The sequence below is a fragment of the Nicotiana tabacum genome, chromosome 14 (assembly GCF_000715075.1).
Source record: "Nicotiana tabacum cultivar K326 chromosome 14, ASM71507v2, whole genome shotgun sequence".
NCBI lineage: Eukaryota > Viridiplantae > Streptophyta > Magnoliopsida > Solanales > Solanaceae > Nicotiana > Nicotiana tabacum.
The window spans coordinates 106,859,532-106,879,693 of NC_134093.1; the positions used below are offsets into that span (position 1 = coordinate 106,859,532).

Consider the following 20,162-nt stretch of genomic DNA (forward strand, 5'->3'; position numbering starts at 1 on the left):
TCTTTCCAGGCAACTCGCATCTGTGAAATGCGACTTGCCTCATTATTTCCAACCAAAACAAAAAGCAGTACCAACTTTCAGTAAATCGGTCATAACTTTCTTTACAAATGTTCAAATAATGAATGATTTACCTTTCTGGAAACTATAATCAAATGGCTATAACTTTCATGTTTAGATAATCTCGAAATTTCTTATATATTGCGAGATATAAGCTTCCAAAGTAAGCCATGTGCAATAAAAATTTCTTGCGATGTACACTGCCAGCCAAAAAGACTGCAGTACCAGTCTTCAGTAAATCGATCATAACTTTCTGTTCAAATGTCCAAATGATGAATGGTTTACCTTTCTAGAAATTAGATGCAAAGGGCTACAAATTTTCATTTTAAATCATTTTCAAATTCCTTACAGATTGCGAGATATAAGTTTCCAAAGTCAACCCTGTGCAACAGAAATTTCTCGCGATGCACGCTGCTGTAGCCAAAAACCAGCAATTACAAATGGCCTAGAAATGATCCGAAACCACTCTAAAACTCACCCGAGCCACTCGAGACCTTGTTCAAATATACCAACAAGTCACATAACATAATACGGACTTAGTCGAGGCCTCAAATCACATCAAACAACACCGAAATAATGAATCGCACCTCGAATCGAACTTATGAATTTATGAAATTTCTTAAATTCTATATCTTGTGCCGAAACGTATAAAATCAATTCGAAATGACTTCAAATTTTGCATGCAAGTCATACATGACATAATGGAGTTGTTCCAATTTTTAGAATCGAATTCCGACCCCGATATCAATAAAGTCAACTCTCGATCAAACTTTCCAAAAATATTCTACTGTATTTTCCAACTTTCACCAAAATGCGCCGAATTGTCCTACAGACTTCCAAATCCAAATTCAGACATACGCCTATGTCCAAAATCATCATACGAAGCTATTGAAATCATCAAAACTCCATTCCGGAGTCGTTTGCACAAAAGTCAAAACTCATGTTAACTCTTTTCACTTAAGCTTCAAAAATAAGAATTGTTCTTTCAATTAAATTCTGAATCTTCCGAAAATCAAATTCGACCACACACGCAATTCATAATACATATCACGAAGTTGCTTGGTGCCTTAAACCATTGAACGTGATGCCAATTTGCAATACAACAAGTCGGGTCATTACAGTTTGGTTGAGATAAAATCGCGGTATAATTTATCTCAGGATTAGTTATCCCGGGATTGTAGTGTATTATTTTTATCCTTATAGGAGAGTGGATTAACAATACCAAAATAATTAATCTGGGATTGTCACGACCCAAATCGATTGGCCGCGATGGGCACCCGGTGCCTTACCTAACCGAACACCAACGTAACGTATATTTCTTATCATACCATAATAGGTAAATGGGCTAGAAGGGCCGTCATGAAATAAACAGAATAAAATATAAGGGAATACTAAATATAGGATGACCCGACATGATATAGAAACTTATACATGTGACATACGGGCTTATAAGGCCGACATGATCATTTGTATACTCAAAACATAGGCCGATAAGGCCATACAAGTATCCATATACATGACATTTGTCTACAAGCCTCTAAGAGTACATAAATATCATAAAGGTCGGGACAGGGCCCCGCCATACCAATCAATACATGTCCAAATCATACTGACCAAATAGGAAACTCCGTAGCAAGTGGAGTGCACAAACACCTTCCGCTGAGCTGATAGCCTGCTAGGAGAACTCTCAACCTGTCTATCGGGACCTGCGGGCATGAAACGCAACACCCCAGGCAAAAGGGACGTTAGTACAAATAAAATACCAAGTATGTAAGGCATGAAAGTAGTATATAAAAGACATGAAAGAAATATGGAGTAAAGAAGTCAACCTGTAATTCTGAATAGCTGTGTGAATCATGAAAAATTTATAATGTCATGCATGTGCGTGTAAATGTCATACCATGCATAGGTATATGCGTACATAATATCATCAAGCCCCTGAGGTCATCCCATCATATCATCTCAGCCTTTGTGGGTAAAATCATAAACGTATACCAGCTGATCAGGTGGTGGTGCATATATAACGCTATAACCTTTCCCCTATATACATATACTATACGCGTATATAATGCCATCTGGTCATGGGTCAATATACATGTATAAATGAATACAATGCATAATGAAATAAGTCAATAAGATCTCTCGAAATGTCATGAGACCCATGAACAGATGATATGATGTACGACATATGGGGAATCAAGAATATAGGTAATCCTAGTACTTCTAGGAATAGAATTATTCGCGAACGTGGCGTGCTTGATCGTTTCGTTGTATCATATGGATTATGCCAAAAGTAAAGAAGGAATAGACTTAATATACCTTAACTCCATTGAGTCCTTAATACCTTCCAAGCAATTCCTCAAACAACTCAACTCAATCTACCATAGCACAAGGAGATTCAAAATAAGTGTTGAGTAAAGGCTAAGTCCGCAACTTAAACTAGTAGCTCGTTTATGTATATTTGGGCAGCATTTCCCCTGTAACAAGAGCCTCCTCCAATACCATATACCAATAACAATGACCAGAGAAATCCAGCAATACATAATTATTAATAACAAGACACCATATAACAACAACAAGTCACAACTATTTCACGACGAGCTACAAGCCCAATTGGAATCCGTATACCCCATATCACCCCTTATAGATTTATTACTTTAACTTACTAGTATCATTAACATGATAATGAAGTCATTCATTAATGATTCCAGCCTTATACCATATATTTATAATAAATAAAATAATCCACAACTCCAACTATCCTCAATTAGCAGCTTTATTCACTAGTTTATGTCTAATCCATCCATTTAACTTAATCAACATCAAGATAACCTTAAGCACATGAAAGAACACAATATAATTACCTCCTATAGTGGATTCAAGTCGATATCCATGTTATATATAGCTTACAATATCCCAACACACCCCGACTAATCCACTATAGGAGGTAATTATAGACTATAGTAGCGTCAAACACCCCGAAAATATTACAAAGAACGACTAATCCACCATTTCGCCATTATGTGGTATTTTTTCACACCATTTCTCCTCCAAAACTCCATTAAACAGTAGCAAAATAGACAGCCCAAAAGCAACACGAAACAGCCCACAAAATAATCCACTACAAGTCAAATAACTCGAACTCACGGCTTCCGATCACCGTCCCGTGAGTTCTAACTATTAGAAAATGAATTTATCAACCTTTCTTGATATTTAAAAGCTTAAATACAGAAAGTAGGCATATTATTAACTATTAAATATATTCCAAAACTCAAACTACAAAGAAAAAGAGAGGCGGTATAGTGATACTTACGTCATAGGGATCGTTTTAATGTTATCACTTCTTGATTTCGTGCCTGGGATCCCTTGTAGAGAGTTTAAGGGTAAGGTTAGGGGTGTTATTTGGTCGTGCTCTCTGGAAAAATGGAGAAAGAGACGAGATAAGGGATGTAAATATCCCGTTTTTTTAAAAGTCAAAAAGGTGCTACTTGGCACCCTCGCATTGGCCCTTCTTCAGATGCTTATATTGTTTTATCCGAACGTCGTATGAACTAACGGTTAAGAGCGTCGGAAACTACATTCCAAGACCTTCAATTTGGAATATAATATGTCCCAAAAAGACCCCATATAGCACACGAAATTTATTTCTCAAAAAGCTTCATTACAAGACAAATTCTTAGTCGATTTTTTCGCAACTTTAATCCGATTTTTCCCAAACTTTATATTTCATATCCAAACATCATATATAGTCATATCATGACTTTAAACTCATTTAAAATATGATTAACAAGTCTCATATTAATCTCATCTTACTTAAGATTTCGGTAAACCTTTCTTATACTTGTAAAAGGATTTCGTCTTTTTTAGCTTACATTAGATAATCCTATAATGACAGTGACGTCTGAAGTACGAGGTGTAACAATATGTCCCCTTAGAAATATTTATCCCCAAATGATAACTCTTAAAGGCTTGCGAAAATGGGGCGTAACATCATTAAATCACTTTATATACTTTCAAAGAGGATCTCATTTTCAAGCTTACATCAATTGACTTACGACGTACGTTCACGTACAAAAATATGGGGTGTAACAGGGATAACTTATTTCACTGCCAAACGGCACCTAAGGCTGCTAAATAGGCAATGTGACATTATCATGCTATAATTTTAACTTGTTCCAGAAGAACTTGAAGATGTCGGAAGAAATCGCACCGCAATCCCTCGAACTTCAAAAAGTCAAGCAATAAGATTTTTAGTTTTTTTAATAAGGAGACAAGATCAATATCTAAAGATTTGAGAAGAAATGAGGGGGAAAGCGTAACAGAAAGGTTCAACATCATTTCCAATTTTTTCTTTCCTTAGTTTCTAAAAATATTAAAGAAATATACCGTCAATTTTAATTAAATATTTTTGGTTTAATTTTAAATGCTAATTGCTATATTAACATATAACTAAATAATTTAAATTGATTTAAAATTTTTGAGCTACATGATGCATGGGTCAAGTAGATTTTACGTTTCTATTTTTTGAAAATAGATTAAAAGTAACCATACCGAAAATAGAAAATGTAAGTTCCTAGCTAAGTTGTTATAATTATATATTCCATACTGAAAATAGCTCTTACTAAGATATTTTCTGAAGTACCCCACCCAGGGCGGATGCACTCCTAGCGAAGCGGTGTCGCACGACACCGCTTCGTCGAATTTTTTATTAAATATATTTATTAATACAGTGAGAAAGTGGATATGTAGTAAAAAATGACACTACTTGACATAAATTGTCTCTTGGTGTATCAGTTATGTACTTGATTTTGTTCTAAAAGACGAGAGTTTCGAACCTCAACTAGCACATTCTTTTACAAATATTTGATAGAGTCTGTATGGTTAAAATATGTGATGAAGTAGAATTGAACCCATGACCTTTCTAACTTGAAATTCAACAAATTAAACTAATAGAATAAGAATACTTTTTGTATAAAAGTATAATAATTGAAGTTATTATTGATGTACTACTATAAATTTTGACACCGCTTACAAATATTCTTGCGTACGCCTCTGACCCCACCCATTGTTTCAGGGTTTTTGATGGGATTTTGGGAGTATTTCATATTTATTCTAGACATCCTGTTATAGGTTAAAAAGTTCAGATTTACAATAGAAACAATTTTAGGATAGGGTAGTAATATGATAAATCACATTTAGAATGTACTCCAAGTTAGGGGTCTACATAGGTCGGATTGGTTCGGATTTTTCAATTATCAAACCAATAGTGTCTGATTTTTAAATCTATAAATCAAACCAACAAAGTCGCACTACTAGAAATCCGTTAAATACCGACCAAAAAAACCGACCAAAGTTGATCGGTTATGGCCAATTACCGATCAAAACGTGATCATTTATGTGTGAACGGTATTTTGACGGTCGGAAAGGCATACCGACCAAAGTTGATCGGAAATTACCGACCAACGTTGGTCGGTCTATTAAATTCAAAAAACAAAATATTGCAAAAAAAAAAACCGACCACAGTTGGTCGGTTTTTAAATTATGTAATCAAAAGATTCACCATCTGAGAATCGAACCGGGGTCTGTACTGTGGCAGGATACTATTCTACTACTAGATCATTGGTGCATTTTATTTTAAGACTATCTTTTATTTGATTTATACTCTTTAATTGTATTTTCGCACGAAAATAACCGACCAAAGTTGATCGGTTTTATTAAAAAATAAAATTACCGACCAAAGTTGGTCGGTTTTTTAAAATGACCGGCCGAATTAACCGACCAATTTTGGTCGGTTTTTTTAATATTAATTAAAAAACCGACAAAAGTTGGTCGGATTCTTAAAAAATAAATTTTGCGGGACTCAAAAATAATTTTCCGCATTTTTGCGCCAAAGAAAACCAACCAAAGTTGGTCAGTTTCGTAAAAGAATTTTTTTTTAAAAATATATATTTTGAAAAACCGACCAACTTTGGTCAGTTTTTTGGCCGGTCTTTTTACCGACCAAGACCTTGGTCGGTTTTTGCCGAATTTCTAATAGTGTCGGGTTTTTCAATCTCGATTTTTCTTGGGTTTTTTATTATTTTTTTCGGTTTTTCGAGTTTTTTCCCGGTAAAGTCTTCATAGCACAATATATTTAACTTGTGCGCTCCAAGTATTTCTTAAGTCCTAGTAAGATACAACTATATAATGTATTTTCAATAAAGTAACACAATAATATGAGATAAGTCATAGCATTATAGTAAATATTCTATAACAAAGATAATAAAATTACATAAAGCAAATATTGCTAATTAATAAGGTATAATTAAAATTAACATAATCTAAAAATGCTATATAAGTCATGCTAAAATAAGTATAAGTACTATTAATTAGGTAACTAAGCACCAAAGAAAAGGATAAACTAAGTTATGTATTTTTATTATAAATCAGTATAAAACTAAAAATAGATATTCAACACTATTTTCTAGTGTTGAATTGAATTTCTTTTGTTAGAATTAGTATTGATTTAAACTTTGTTTGAGTTACTACATTTATGGGCTATTAAATTTATTTAATATTCAAGAATGTTAAGTTCAAACTTGAAATAATGTGTAAAAGATAAAACAGTAAAAAAGTTTAAGAAATATTTTTATACATTACAGTAAATATTTATATGTATAAAATATTTTTTAAAATAGATATACTATCGGGTTGGTTTGGTTTCAGTTTAATTTTTTTTAGTTAAAAACAAACCAAACCAATTATGGTCGGTTTTATTTTTCCAATAACCAAATCAAATCAAACCAAACCACATCGTTTTTTTTTTTGGTTTGACCCGGATTATCGATTTGGTGCGGTTTATCGATTTTTTTTGTACGCCCCTACTCCAAGTAACTAGAAAATTAAAATTACTCCCTTCATCTCAATTTATGCGATATTTTTTGCATATTGAGAGTCAATTTAATTAATCTTAGAAGATAAATTGGATTGGATTTACTTACTATTTTACAAATAAAACTTGGATATTAAAAAACTATACAGAAAATGTTATAACATGCAATTCTTCCCATGTCAATTTGATGGGAAAATACATCTTAAAATGATGATCAAAGTTCACATAATTTAAATTTCGAAAAGCAAAAAATATCATATAAATAGAGACAAAGGGAGTAGTATATTACATGCTTACAATGCATCTCTAGCTTTTCAAAATATGAATAATTCATTTATTGAAAGTTTATCAAAATGAACGTGCTTAACACGGGTCAGATAGGAAAGATTTGATCATATAGCAAAAGCAGGACCGGCTTTTACTATGAGCACACGCTTTAGGCCCCTAATTTTTGGGGACCCCACTTTTTAACCTACTAGTTTATTTTAAAAATATATAAATTACTTTCAAGTAATTTTTTATACATATTTTGATTAAAAGGACTTGATTCTTTTCCAAATGTATATGTTACTTATAGAATAATATCAATAGTTCATGTAACAATTGTCTAGGTAGAAAGAATTTTCTTAAAATTAGAAATGATTTTAATATAAATAATGTTGCTAGAAAGATATTGAATGAATTAGTTATATTATCAATTAAAAAGAATTATTAGAAGAAATCAATTATAAAACAATTATTCATATTGCATCTCAAAATGTAAGAAAAAATTAATGCTCTCAGTTTGGCGTTAGCCCCAATTGTGTTGAGCCGCCCTTGAGCAAAAGTCTATTCCACACCCAACCGCTCTCATTAAAATCATATACTAGCAATATAATATTGACCAAATTTCCTATTTAAAGGAGCCAAAAGCATACAAGAAAATCATCCAAAAAAAAGCAATTGCTCCTTAAAATACCTTTCTTCAATTCACTTGAATCATGGCTTTTGGTGCAAGTCATGTGAGCTTGGCACTTAGCCTTATGGCTCTTGCCCTTGCTGGCATCTCTATATACAAGAACACACATGTAGCCACAGTTATGAAAGATTTTGATACGAAAATAGAGTCAGAGAGCAATATTTTGGAGCAAAATTCAGACATGTTATCTCAGGATTTTTGCATATTTGCAGCTGTTGGATCAGTTGTGGCTGAAGCCATTAGGAGAGAGAGGCGAATGGGTGCGTCTCTCATTCGTCTCTTCTTCCACGATTGCTTTGTCGATGTAAGTTCTTTCGTGGTTTATATGTTTTTGTATCCGGTATATCATAATGTGAAAGAGTGGTTTTTTGTATTTAGTAATTTATTAGTCATGTTGTCAATAGCTAATTTGTTTCATTATTATGTCTATTGTCTGCTTAACTTAATTAATAAATATTGGTAACGAGGTGTCGACCGACACCCGTTCGTCAGAAAATTACACTGTATAGCTCGATAATTTTTTAAAAAAATATGTATATATACTATATAATGACACTCCTTGACTTCTTGGTAAATTTATTTTTTTATATTTTGACTCCCCTTAATAAAAATTCTAGTTCCGGCACTGACCTTTTAGATGAGATGATAGTAATTTAGTATAAAAATTCTTCTATACTGTAAGAAGTCTTAAGCATTTTGCACTTCTTACATTTTTTTTTTCTTGTTACTGTTTCTTTGGCCTTTCTCTATCTAAAAATCAATTTAGGTAATATTCTTGCACTGTATGAGAACATGCACCTTTTAGTACTATCAATTAGTAATTAACAAGGGTTAAAATTGAGAGGAATTAGCATTATAAAAAAAATAAAAAAATCTTTCACTTCACCATAGCAGAAACCTCGCTAACCTTCTCAGACAGATAATTAGTCTAACCACAGGGATCCCATCCTGCTTACCCACCTACCATAAACGATTACTAACGGACTTGGAATACAAATGAGATAAAAAAGGCCATCTTTGAAGCAAAAAATACAAGTTATCCCTCATTGGCTGAATACAATAATAGAAGTGTTTTTATGCATTTCTTTTACCTCTTGAAATAAAATTGTTGGTGGAAAATTTTGAAGACAAAGTCAAATATTACTAGCTATATATATAGAGTAGTATAGTGGAAACATAAATTCTTTAAATTTAAGGACAACAATGAGAAAATGTTACTTTTGTGTACATGCCTACTTGCTTAATTAGTTTCCCCCTATCTTTAGGTACGTAGTCAAGTAGCCTGTTTTATCATATAGTAATATTGTTGGCCTAATATTTGACTTGTGATATTATATTAATTTAGGGATGTGATGGGGGAATTCTTCTAAATGATATTCCTGGAAGATTTCAAGGAGAAAAAACTTCACCACCAAATGATAATTCAGTAAGAGGCTATGAAGTAATAGATCAGGCTAAACAAAGGATAAAAAATATGTGCCCTGGCGCAGCTGTTTCTTGTGCAGATATCCTAGCCCTAGCTGCCCGCGACTCTGTTGCTATGGTAAGTTATTATTATTATGATTCATATGCTAGAATATGAGTTGAAGTGATATGAAATATGAGTTTAAGTGATATGAACTGACGTGTAAATATAATATTTTTTATTTATAGTTTATGTGTCTTACTCCCCTTTTAGTCTATCTAAAAGGAATGTCACTTTCTATACGAGCACTAATTTTTTTGTCAATATTATCTTAGCACAAATTAAAGGAGGTGTTGGTGGGTGGGGGGGAAGGCACTTGTTGCGATTCATAAATCACATCTACCTACTCTAGGAAATAAAAGAGTAACTTGTGGAAGTCACAATAAGCAGCTTATGACTGCTTTAAACAACGTGGACACAATATATATTTGATGTTGATGTGTTGTCTTACGTTCTTATCTTGGATTTTTGCACCGTCAAAAGGGCTTAGTTGACTTAGAGATATTGTCCATCCAAACATTTTAAAATTTTCAACAAAAGTCTAACATTCAATTCAATCATTGCAAATAATTTTTTGCCATATCGGTAGGTCCCTAAAATATAAGTACATATAATTTTGCATAATATGTGAGATTAATAATTGAAAAATAAGGCATGCAACCTACAACATATTTAAAATATGAAAGGGCCATATTTGCCTCTTTATAATAGAAAATTAACAATATTTATCCCCGTTTTACTTTCTTAGTATAACTATCCCTATCATCATACTTTGATATCATTTTTGTCCCCCGCACGTTAAATAGCTTGATCTCATCTTAAAAAAGACATGTAGCTGGCCTTGATTGGATAAAAAAGAATCGCTTCCTTATAATCAAACCCAGCCAACCCATACTAGTAGCATGTTTGGCCAGAGGCGGATTAAGAATTTTGAAACCATGGGTGCACCACCTACTTTAACGTAAATGTGGTGCTTGTCAATAATGTTGTTCGAACATTTGGTGATTTATAGCTTATTATTAATTATGAATATCATTTAAAGAGACATACAATATATTTCTTAAACCATTCAATTCTTACCATGGTAAAATATCTTACAATGGTAAAATAGACTGCAAATGACAATTTGATATAATAAAAATTTAAACTTGTGCAAAAAGAAACACGAAAAGTATCAAAAAATTATTAATATATGATAAATTCTTTTCACGCGAACCCCATTTTATTAAGTAGATTCGCCCCTGGTTTGGTCAAGATGCCAAAATCAACTTATCTTGAGAAGTGTTTTTTCTCAAAAGTGTTTTTTTCTTAAAAGTATTTTTTCTCAAAAGTGTTTTTCTCAAAAGTACTTTTGGTGAGAAGCAATTTGTGTTTTTATAATTAATTTAAAAAGCACTAATGAGGAATAATTAGTGTTTGACCAAGCTTTTAAAAATTATTTTTAAATATATTTTTCTCAAAAGTATTTTTCAAAAAAGAACTTTGGAGAGAAGCTACTTTTTTCTGTTTCACCAAAACTGTTTCTGCTTCTCCTCAAAAGCACTTTTTACCTTCCAAAAGCTTGGCCAAACATTTCAACTTTGAAAAAAAAAATACTTTTAAAAAAAAAAAGAGTACCTTTAGGATAAGAGAAGCTTGGTCAAACAGGCTATAAATATGAATATTATACAAAAAAAATGTTATGTTATCAGCGTATATACTTTAAATTCTTACGACAATTCTTTTCATGTTAATTAGTTCAACGTTTTTGGGAAAAGTAATGTGTAATCATATTGTTTATTATGTTTAATCAACAGTTGGGAGGAATACCATACCCAGTGCGACTAGGCCGAAGAGACGCAAGAACTGCAAATTTCACAGGCTCATTAACACAACTTCCTGCACCATTCGACGATCTCAACACCCAATTAAAGAAATTCCGCGCAAAGGGAATGTCGCCCAGGGAAATGGTAGCGTTGGCCGGAGCACATACGATAGGTTTCGCGAGGTGCGTTACAATGTGTGACGACAACAATATCAATCCAGCTATGAAATCAACACTAAAGTGTAATTGCCCTGTCAATAACAACGACACCAATTTGGTACCACTAGATTTGGTAACTCCTAATTTTTTCGACAAGGCTTATTACGATGATTTAAACAGGAATCAGGGACTTCTTTTTTCGGACCAAGTGCTTACAGGGAATAGTACTACAAATGACTTTGTTCGAAGCTATAGTAACAATGGTTTTCTTTTCTTACGTGACTTCAATGCTGCCATGACTAAAATGGGGGACTTGCCTCCCTCTCCTGGCGCTCGATTGGAAATTCGCGATGTCTGCAGCAGGGTCAATGGGAATTCGATCGCGGACATGTGAAAAAGGAAAGAAATTTTAAAAAATAAAATCTTTAAAATTTTCAACTTCTATTTTCCTAAATAAACAACGTATGGTTGACTTCTTGAATGATAATCTTTTTATTGTTGTTGTGATTATGTTTGTTTTGAGTGGAGGGTTTATCAGAAACAGTCTCTTTATCTTTACAAGGTAGGAGTAAAGTGTCAAACCTCACTCCTACGTACCCTTTGTATTTGGTTATACATGTAATACAAAATAACGGAAATGTCCTTGTCCATGGACTGTGAGCGCACTACCTTACATTTGCAATTGTTATTCTACTTTTTCATTTTTCTTTTGGTTTTGTTTTTGCAATCATTTCCACAGCTTTATTCTTTGCTTATTATTTTTAGGGCAGGTAATTACCTAACCTGCTAGTTTAATTTGTTTCGTCAAAGACCCCTTAAAAAAATGGAATCTTAAAGTTACTTTACTAACAATTTCAATACTTCGGAACAAAACACTATATATTAATTGCCTGTCAAAAGAAGAACGAAGTGTTAGTTTTTCAATAATTTTGACCACAAATTATGACGTAAGCTTCGAGCTTATGCGGGTACCCATCCAAAGTGCAATGAAAGTCACCGGTCTAGACCGTGAGCTTTAACCATTTGAAGAAGAAGATTTAAAAAGGGTTTTGGATGGGGAGGGTGGGTTTGATTAAAATGGATCAGGTTTTAAAATTAATCTAAGGCCAGCAACGTGTCCTTTTTTTTTAAAAGGTGGGACGAGTCATTTAACATGAGAGGGACAAATATAACAAAGTACAACGGTAGGAATTTAATTTTCAAAAAGTAAAACAAAGGTAAATATATATGATCTTTTTAAAATAATACAGGAATAAACAACGTTGGTTTCTTTTGTGATCTAGTTTTATTATTTCATATTACTAAGTTGCATGGCTTGTATCTGCCATTGAGGGGTATATTATGAATTGACCAACATGACGATGACACATGTCCTCCCTTTAAATAAAGGGTATATTTGAACCCAAAGTATAACTGCAGGGGTATAGATAACCCAATAGTATATATAACGAGGGATATTCTTAGATCATTTTTGAAAACATAGGGATATATTTGGACCTTTGCCGTACCAAACAATGAAACACTCTTTGTCCACGGCTGGTATAATATGATTAAATAATTGTAAAGCATATATAACTCTGTCTCTTGTATATATATCCAAGGTACCAATTAGCTGGTCAAGACTTCAAAAAATTGATAGGTTATTAATCAACAAGAGTACATTTTATAGATTATATATTTTAGATTTTACAATAACAACAATGTTAAGTTAGGTTGATATGTAGTAATAATTTATAATAAATATACTTAAGTCTCTGGCATTTACTTTTCAAGACTTAAGAAATTCATTTGTTGAAAGTTTAGCAGTAGGAACGTGCTTTAGTGGAGGATAACACTGTGCATACAACGAATGTTAATTTTACACCTAACGGTTCTTATTAAGTCATCATTTAAAATAGCAAAAAAGTTGACGTAAATTCAATCTCAGTTCCTAATAAACAATCCAAATTGCATAGTATCCAAGAGAACAAGAAAAATAATCCACAAAAAGAATTTCTTCCTAAAGAGAAGTAAAACTCCATTTTTTCCATAGTTTCATGATAAGACATGTGAGCTTGGCCCTGAGCTTTTTGGCTCTTATGCTTTCTGGAATCTCTGTTTTTCCCACTAAAGCAAAATTTGTTCAAGATTTTAAAAAGATTATTATGGAGCAATTTACTGGAGCAGTAGTGGTGACAAAATAGTTAAAAGAAGCAGGTTAGCTCAGCAACTGTGCATCTTTTCGACTGTTCGAGCAGTTGTGGCAGAGAATATCGGGCCAAAATCCAAATAGGCGAGCAGGAGCACTTCTAGTTCGCCTCTTCTTCCATGATTACTTTGTCGACGTGAGTCTTTCGTCCTTTTTCTTGTTGAATAATGATTTTAAAGCTTAATCTATTAAAGGAGCGCACTTTTATGTTTGAGTACGTGATCATTTTATCTAAAAGTTTAAGCTGTTGATCAATAGAGTACAATTTATTACTTACTTATGTCTTCCACATTTCTCAGCAATCATTTTTACTGAACCAATTTTCTACATTTTTTTCCTAAAAGTATGATGCTATAACTCACTATGATATAAGAATGTAATTATAATAATTGGGATCTTTACACTGATAGCCACTGCCAAATTTATCATACACCATTATAGTTCTTTAATTTTAGACTTCTACATGTTGTTCGGGTCTAACATTTATACATACATCGTGTGATAATAATTGGGATATTTACACAAATAAGCGGATAGATTCATTGTTTACTTTACCTAGCTGATATCCATAGATTATATACTAACTATAATAGTTATGCATATATTATACATAAATTATTTGTATTATACATTCGCCGGCTATTTTTAGTTTAAGCGGTTGAGTTGGTGATTATTTAGGTTAATTCTTCATAAGTTTATTTTAGGGATGTGATGGGGGCATTCTTCTAGATGATATTCCTAGAAGTTTTCAAGGAGAAAAAACTTCGCCACCAAATAATAATTCAGTAAGGGGTTTTCAAACAATAGCTCGCGATTCCCTGGCGCAGCTGTCTCTTGTGCAGATATTCTAGCCATTGCTGCTCGCGATTCTGTTGTTCTAGTAAGTTACTCCCTTCGATCCACTTTAATCGATTTTTTGGTATTTTTCTTGTGCTTCACAATATTTGACTTTTTCAGATATCAAGAAGGAATTAACTTCTTTTTTCCAAAGTTGTCTTTGGAGTAAAGAGTCTAGGAGTATTTGTTATATTTTTAATGAACAAATTAAGGTTAATATAATTATTTTTATTCTTAATTAATGTTAAAATATGCATTCCTTAATATGTCTGAAAACAACCAAAAAAATCAATTAAACTAGATCGGGGGAGTAATGTTTTGGTAGTAGATATTTCATTTATACCGAGGCTGTGATGTGTAGTTGTCTAGCTGTACTTTCTTTGTCTCAATTTATGTGATGACGTTCTAAGAGTCAAAATTTTAATTTTTATCATAAATTCAGACATAAAATCTTTACGTTTTTAAAAATAAAATTTATATTTTCGAAAACTACATAACAAAGTATTACAAGTCACAATAACGAACAGTTCATAATACTTAAAAGAAATATAAAAAAATTACAGTCAAAGAAAAAATCGTCTGGCTATTGATATTCGAACTGCATCACGCGAATTGGGAGATAGAGAGTATTATATTGCATGATTAGCGTATCCGGTTTTTGAATGGCATAGCTACAACAAGATGAATCAATTATATAGGGCTTATGGCCTTAGAGATATCAACAATTCATGAAATTTGCAACGATCATTTCCATTCTAATTAGTCTAAAACTTTCTTGAAAAGTAAGAGGTTGTGAGTTCGAGTCACCCCAAGAGTAAGGTAGGGAGTTCTTGGAGGGAGGGAGCCGAGGGTCTATCGGAAACAACTTCTCTACCCCAAGGTAGGGGTAAGGTCTACATACACACTACCCTCCTCAGATCTCACTAGTGGAATTATACTGGGTTGTTGTTGTTGTTTCTTGAAAAATAACTTTCTTAAATCTGGAATATGATAAATTGTATACTTCTTCCGTTTAAAAATACTGTCTTAGTTCGACTTGAAATAAAATTTAATAAAGAAGGGAAGTCTTTTGAGATATGTGGTCCTAAATAAGTTATCACATTTGTATGGTTGTAAAACTTCTGAAACTTGTGGTCTGAAACCCGTCATAGCATTTGTGCGGCTATAAATCCTCCCTATTAAGGAAATATTAAAAGGTAATGATCTTTTTAAACTGACTAATAAGGAAATAGTGTGAATCTTTTTTACTGAATCATGAACACTTGGGAGGACCATCGTACCAAGTGCAATTAGGACGAAGAGATGCAAGAACTGCAAATTTCCAAGGAGAATTAAACCAACTTCCAGCTCCATTTGACAATGTCGACACCCAATAAAGAAATTCAGAGCAAAAGGTATGACAATCAGGGAAATGATAGCGTTACTCGGGGCACATACGTTAGGCTTTGTCAGGTGCACGACCCTGCGCGACAGCAATAACGCTAACTTTGTGATACGAGCTACCTTAGGTTGTACTTGTCCCAACAATAACAATACCAACAAGGTGCAATTAGATTCAACTCCCGGGGATTTCGACAAGGTTTATTTCGACAAATTGAATGGGGGACAGGGGTTACTTTTATCCGATAATGTGCTGATGGGAAATAGTACGACTGCTGCCATTGTTCGAAGCTATAGCGATAACGTTACTCTTTTCTTTCGCGATTTCAGCGATGCCATGATCAAACTGGGAAACTTGCCTCCTCGGGCTGGCGTTCCGTTGGAGGTTCGTAACTTTTGCGGTATAAGAACAAGAGAAGCACAAAAGCTGATATGTTTATTGAATCAAAGCAACCTTTAAATACAAGAGTAAAAAACCAATTCCCTAAACTAACTCCTCTAGAAGATGAGGACTAAATTACTTGCTAAACAAACTCCTTGAATAAGGAGATTTATTTGAGAAAATAAAGGACTAACAAAATTCTAACTACAAGCTAAAGAATTGGTCAAAGCAGTAAAGTAGCAGGTGGTTAACTTATGCTCTAATACGCCCCCTCAAGTTAGGCAGTGTGTAACTACGCCTAGCTTGAATAATTGTCTGTCAAAGGCTGGCTTTGGTAGCGCTTTGGTGAGAGTATCCGCGACCTGATCTGCAGTATGAATATGAACAATGCGAACTTGATTCTGTTGGACTTGCTTGCGAACAAAGTGAAAGTCCACTGCAACGTGTTTCATGCGGCTATGGAATACTGGATTTTCGCAAAGATAAGACGCACCAACATTGTCACAGTAAATGGTTGGTTCTTGTGGAAGTGAAACATGTTGTTCATTTAGCGGATTCGTCACCCAATTGTTTCAGCAAGTGCACTTGCAACCGCTCAATAATCTCCTTCGGTTGATGAGTGAGCAACTGTTCTTTGTTTCCTGAATGACCAGCTCACAGGAATTTGGCCAAAAAGCAGTATGTAACCAATAGTGGAGGCTCGATCACTCGCATATCCAGCCCAATCCACATCAGAATACATGTGTAGCTTGAAATCATTAACCTTTTGAATGCGAAGACCAAACTGAATTGTTCCCTGAAGATACCTGAGTACTCGTTTCAGTGCTTTCCAGTGCACTTCAGATGGGGAGTGCATCAATTGAGACAATTTGTTCACAGAGAAACTTATATCTGGACGAGTGAACGACAAGTACTATAATTTTCCAAGGACTCTCCTATAGCGAGTGGCATCAGTTGGTTCCGCTCCATCATTTTGATGAAGCACTTCATGGGAACTCATTGGAGTTTTTGCACGATTCCAGTCTTTCATATTTTCTTCAGAGAGGATTTCACTGATGTAATTGGACTGTGATAAAGTAATTCCATCTGCAACACGAAGCACCTCAACTCCGAGAAAAAAGTTAAGGTTTCCGAGATCCTTAATGGAAAAACGGCCAGCAAGACAATGGATAGCATGATTTACATATGAGCTATGGCTCCCAGTGATGATGATATCTTTGACATAAACCAGCAGATACAACATGTTGTTCGACACTTGCGAATGAAAAGTGATGCATCTGATTCAGACTTGATAAATCCCAAATAGAGAAGGAACGTCTTAAGTTCATTGTACCAGGCCCGAAGAGCTTGCTTGAGTCCATATATAGCTTTCTTTAGGTGACATATATGTGAGGGGAACTGCTCGTCTTCAAAAGCCGGAGGTTGGACCATGTAGACTTCTTCTTCTAGGTGACCCTGCAATAACGCGTTGTTGACATCAAGCTGATGTATGGGCCAATTCTGCTAGACATCAATCGAAAGCACCAAGTGCATAGTATTCGGTTTGACAACCAAACTAAATGTGACGTGAAAGTCAATTCCAGGGCGTTATGTAAACCCCTTTTCCACAAGACGAGCCTTGTAGCGATCAATTGTCCCATCAGTTTTTTTCTTTAACCTGTATAACCACTTGCAAGAAACAATATTTTTTGTGGGGTCATGTGGTACCGATTCTCATGTCTGATTATTCAATAATGCATTAAATTTACTTTTCATTGCTCTCTACCACTATGGGTGTTTGTTAGCTTGTTCAAATCTGGTAGGGGTGATGGTGGGGGATAAGTTAGCCATGAAGTCAAGGATTATTTTCGGTTTGTGAATGTTGTTCTGTGAACGAGTCACAACACGATTTGGAGGAGGGAGAAAAAGTTGGTGTGGTTCTGTGACTGGAAGGGGTTCAGGGGAAGGTTGTGAGGGTTGCGGAGTTGAGGCAGTGGTACGAGCAACAATGGTTTGGCCAGTAGATATCATTTTTGTCGTTCTGTGACTGTATACAATTGGAAAAGTTGGTGATTGAGGCTGTGGGACTGAGGTGAATGGTTGTTGAGAATATATAGGTGTTGAGGAAGGTGAGGTTGGCCACTCATAGAGACTATCTCTACTCCGACCGTGCACCAACAAATTTCGTGTTTCCAGGTCCTTCACAGAAAAATGAAACGAAAAGCATTCAATAGAGGTTAGGTTATCTTGACAAAATTTAGAGACAGAGAGTAAGTTGCGTTTAATGCTAGGAGCACATAGAGTGTTAGAGAGTTTAAAAGCATTATTTGATGCATGTAATTGAGTTAAACCAGTGTGAGTTATTGGTATTTTGTTACCATCACCCATGGAGACCTGCTACATGCCATTGTATTCCTGCAAGTTGTAAGGAATATCAGTTATGTGGTGAGATGCTCTAGAGTCGAGGATCCAAGGATTTGCTGATGCGTGCATTCTCGAAACATAGTTGACCTTGGCCTCAAAATGATTGTGAGATTTGAATTTGCATACACTTGAACCATGACCTGGTTTGTTGCACAACTAGAAGCGAACACCATCATAAGAGTTGTTGGTGTTCGAAGATCGCGCGCCCTTGATTTTGTGAATTAAAGCGATTGTTGTATCACCATTGTTGGTTGCTGCCATTGTTATTGTTGGAACGACGATTGTTGCGATTGTTCGAGTTTTCAGATTTGTTTAATGTAGCAGAGTAATATGGCTAGAAGATTTCTTTGACTCTTCATGTTTAAGGAAAAGCTCATGATCAAGAAGCTTCTGATAGAATTCTTCATATGTAATAGTGGAGTCACGAGCACGGATTGTAGCAGAAATCTCATGAAACTATGGTCCTAAGCCACTCAGGATCAAAACAATGAGTTCAGAGTTTGAGACTGGGGCACCAGCAATAGAGAACTCATCAGCCATGGATCGAATATTTTGCAAATATTCAGTGATTGGTTGGGAGTCTTTTGTGAGTCGCGCAAGTCGATCGCGAAGACTAAAAATTCTGGTTTGGGACTTGTTCACATATGCAGTGTGCAATGCATCCCAGGCTTTTTTTGCTGAATCAGCAGCTGCAATAGTAGTGGCAATTGTTGGATCAACAGATGCCATAAGTGCATTTTGGATGAGTTGGTCTTGATGAAACCAAAGAGCAAACGCAGGATTGGCACTGAGGAATGTGCCAGTTGTGATAGTGCGAGATGGAGCTGGACTTGACCCATCTAGATGACCATAAATATCATGACCATGCATAAGCATGGAAAATTGCGTCTTCCAAGTTGCAAAGTTGTGGATGCCTTGTAATTTTGTTGGCAATTGTGACGCATGATTAAATTGGACGACCATCACAGCACTATTGTTATCAGCATTAACAACTCCAGTAGTGTTGGCCATTTTGTGGAGGGTGCATGGGAGAGAAAAAAGATAGTATCTTACTCGTTAGAGTTTGTTGAGGATCTTAATACCATATAAGAACAAGAGAAGCACAAAAGCGGATATGTTTATTGAATCAAAGCAACCTTTAAATACAAGAGTGAAAAATCAATTCCCTAAACTAACTCCTCCGAAAGAGGAGGACTAAGCTACTTGCTAAACAAACTCTTTGAATAAGGAAATTTATTTGAGAAAATAAAGGACTAATAAAATCCTAACTACTAGGTAAAGAATTGATCAAAGAAGTAAAGTAGAAGCTGGTTGACTTATGCTCTAATATGCGGTAGGGTCAATGCTAATTCCATCGCAGCCATGTGAAAAAGAGAAGAAAGAGATCTTCTAAAAACTAATATATATATATATATATATATATATATATATATATATATATATATATATATATATATATATATATATATATATATCAAATAAGTATTAAATATTATTTATTTAAAAGATATTTATTATTTACACACACACAAATATTAATAAATTTATACTTTAATTATTTTAAAATTATTTTTTCGACCGAAATCGATCGGAAATATTTAATTATAACTTATTTCTATTGGTTAATTAAAAATATATAATTTTTGTCTTGGGCGGGA

At 34.2% G+C, this 20,162-nt stretch overlaps 1 protein-coding gene and 1 pseudogene across 1 annotated transcript; both read left to right on the forward strand.

Annotated features, from left to right (window-relative positions):
* The first annotated feature begins 7,842 nt into the window (after positions 1-7,842).
* LOC107794678 (suberization-associated anionic peroxidase-like) lies at positions 7,843-11,964 on the forward strand. The gene is made up of 3 exons (XM_016617189.2): positions 7,843-8,190; positions 9,232-9,429; positions 11,148-11,964. Exons 1-3 carry the CDS (start codon positions 7,909-7,911, stop codon positions 11,706-11,708), a joined length of 1,041 nt encoding a protein of 346 aa, XP_016472675.2. The 5' UTR covers positions 7,843-7,908; the 3' UTR covers positions 11,709-11,964.
* Positions 11,952-19,883, forward strand: LOC107794679 (suberization-associated anionic peroxidase 2-like; annotated as a pseudogene).
* The last annotated feature ends 279 nt before the right edge of the window (positions 19,884-20,162 follow it).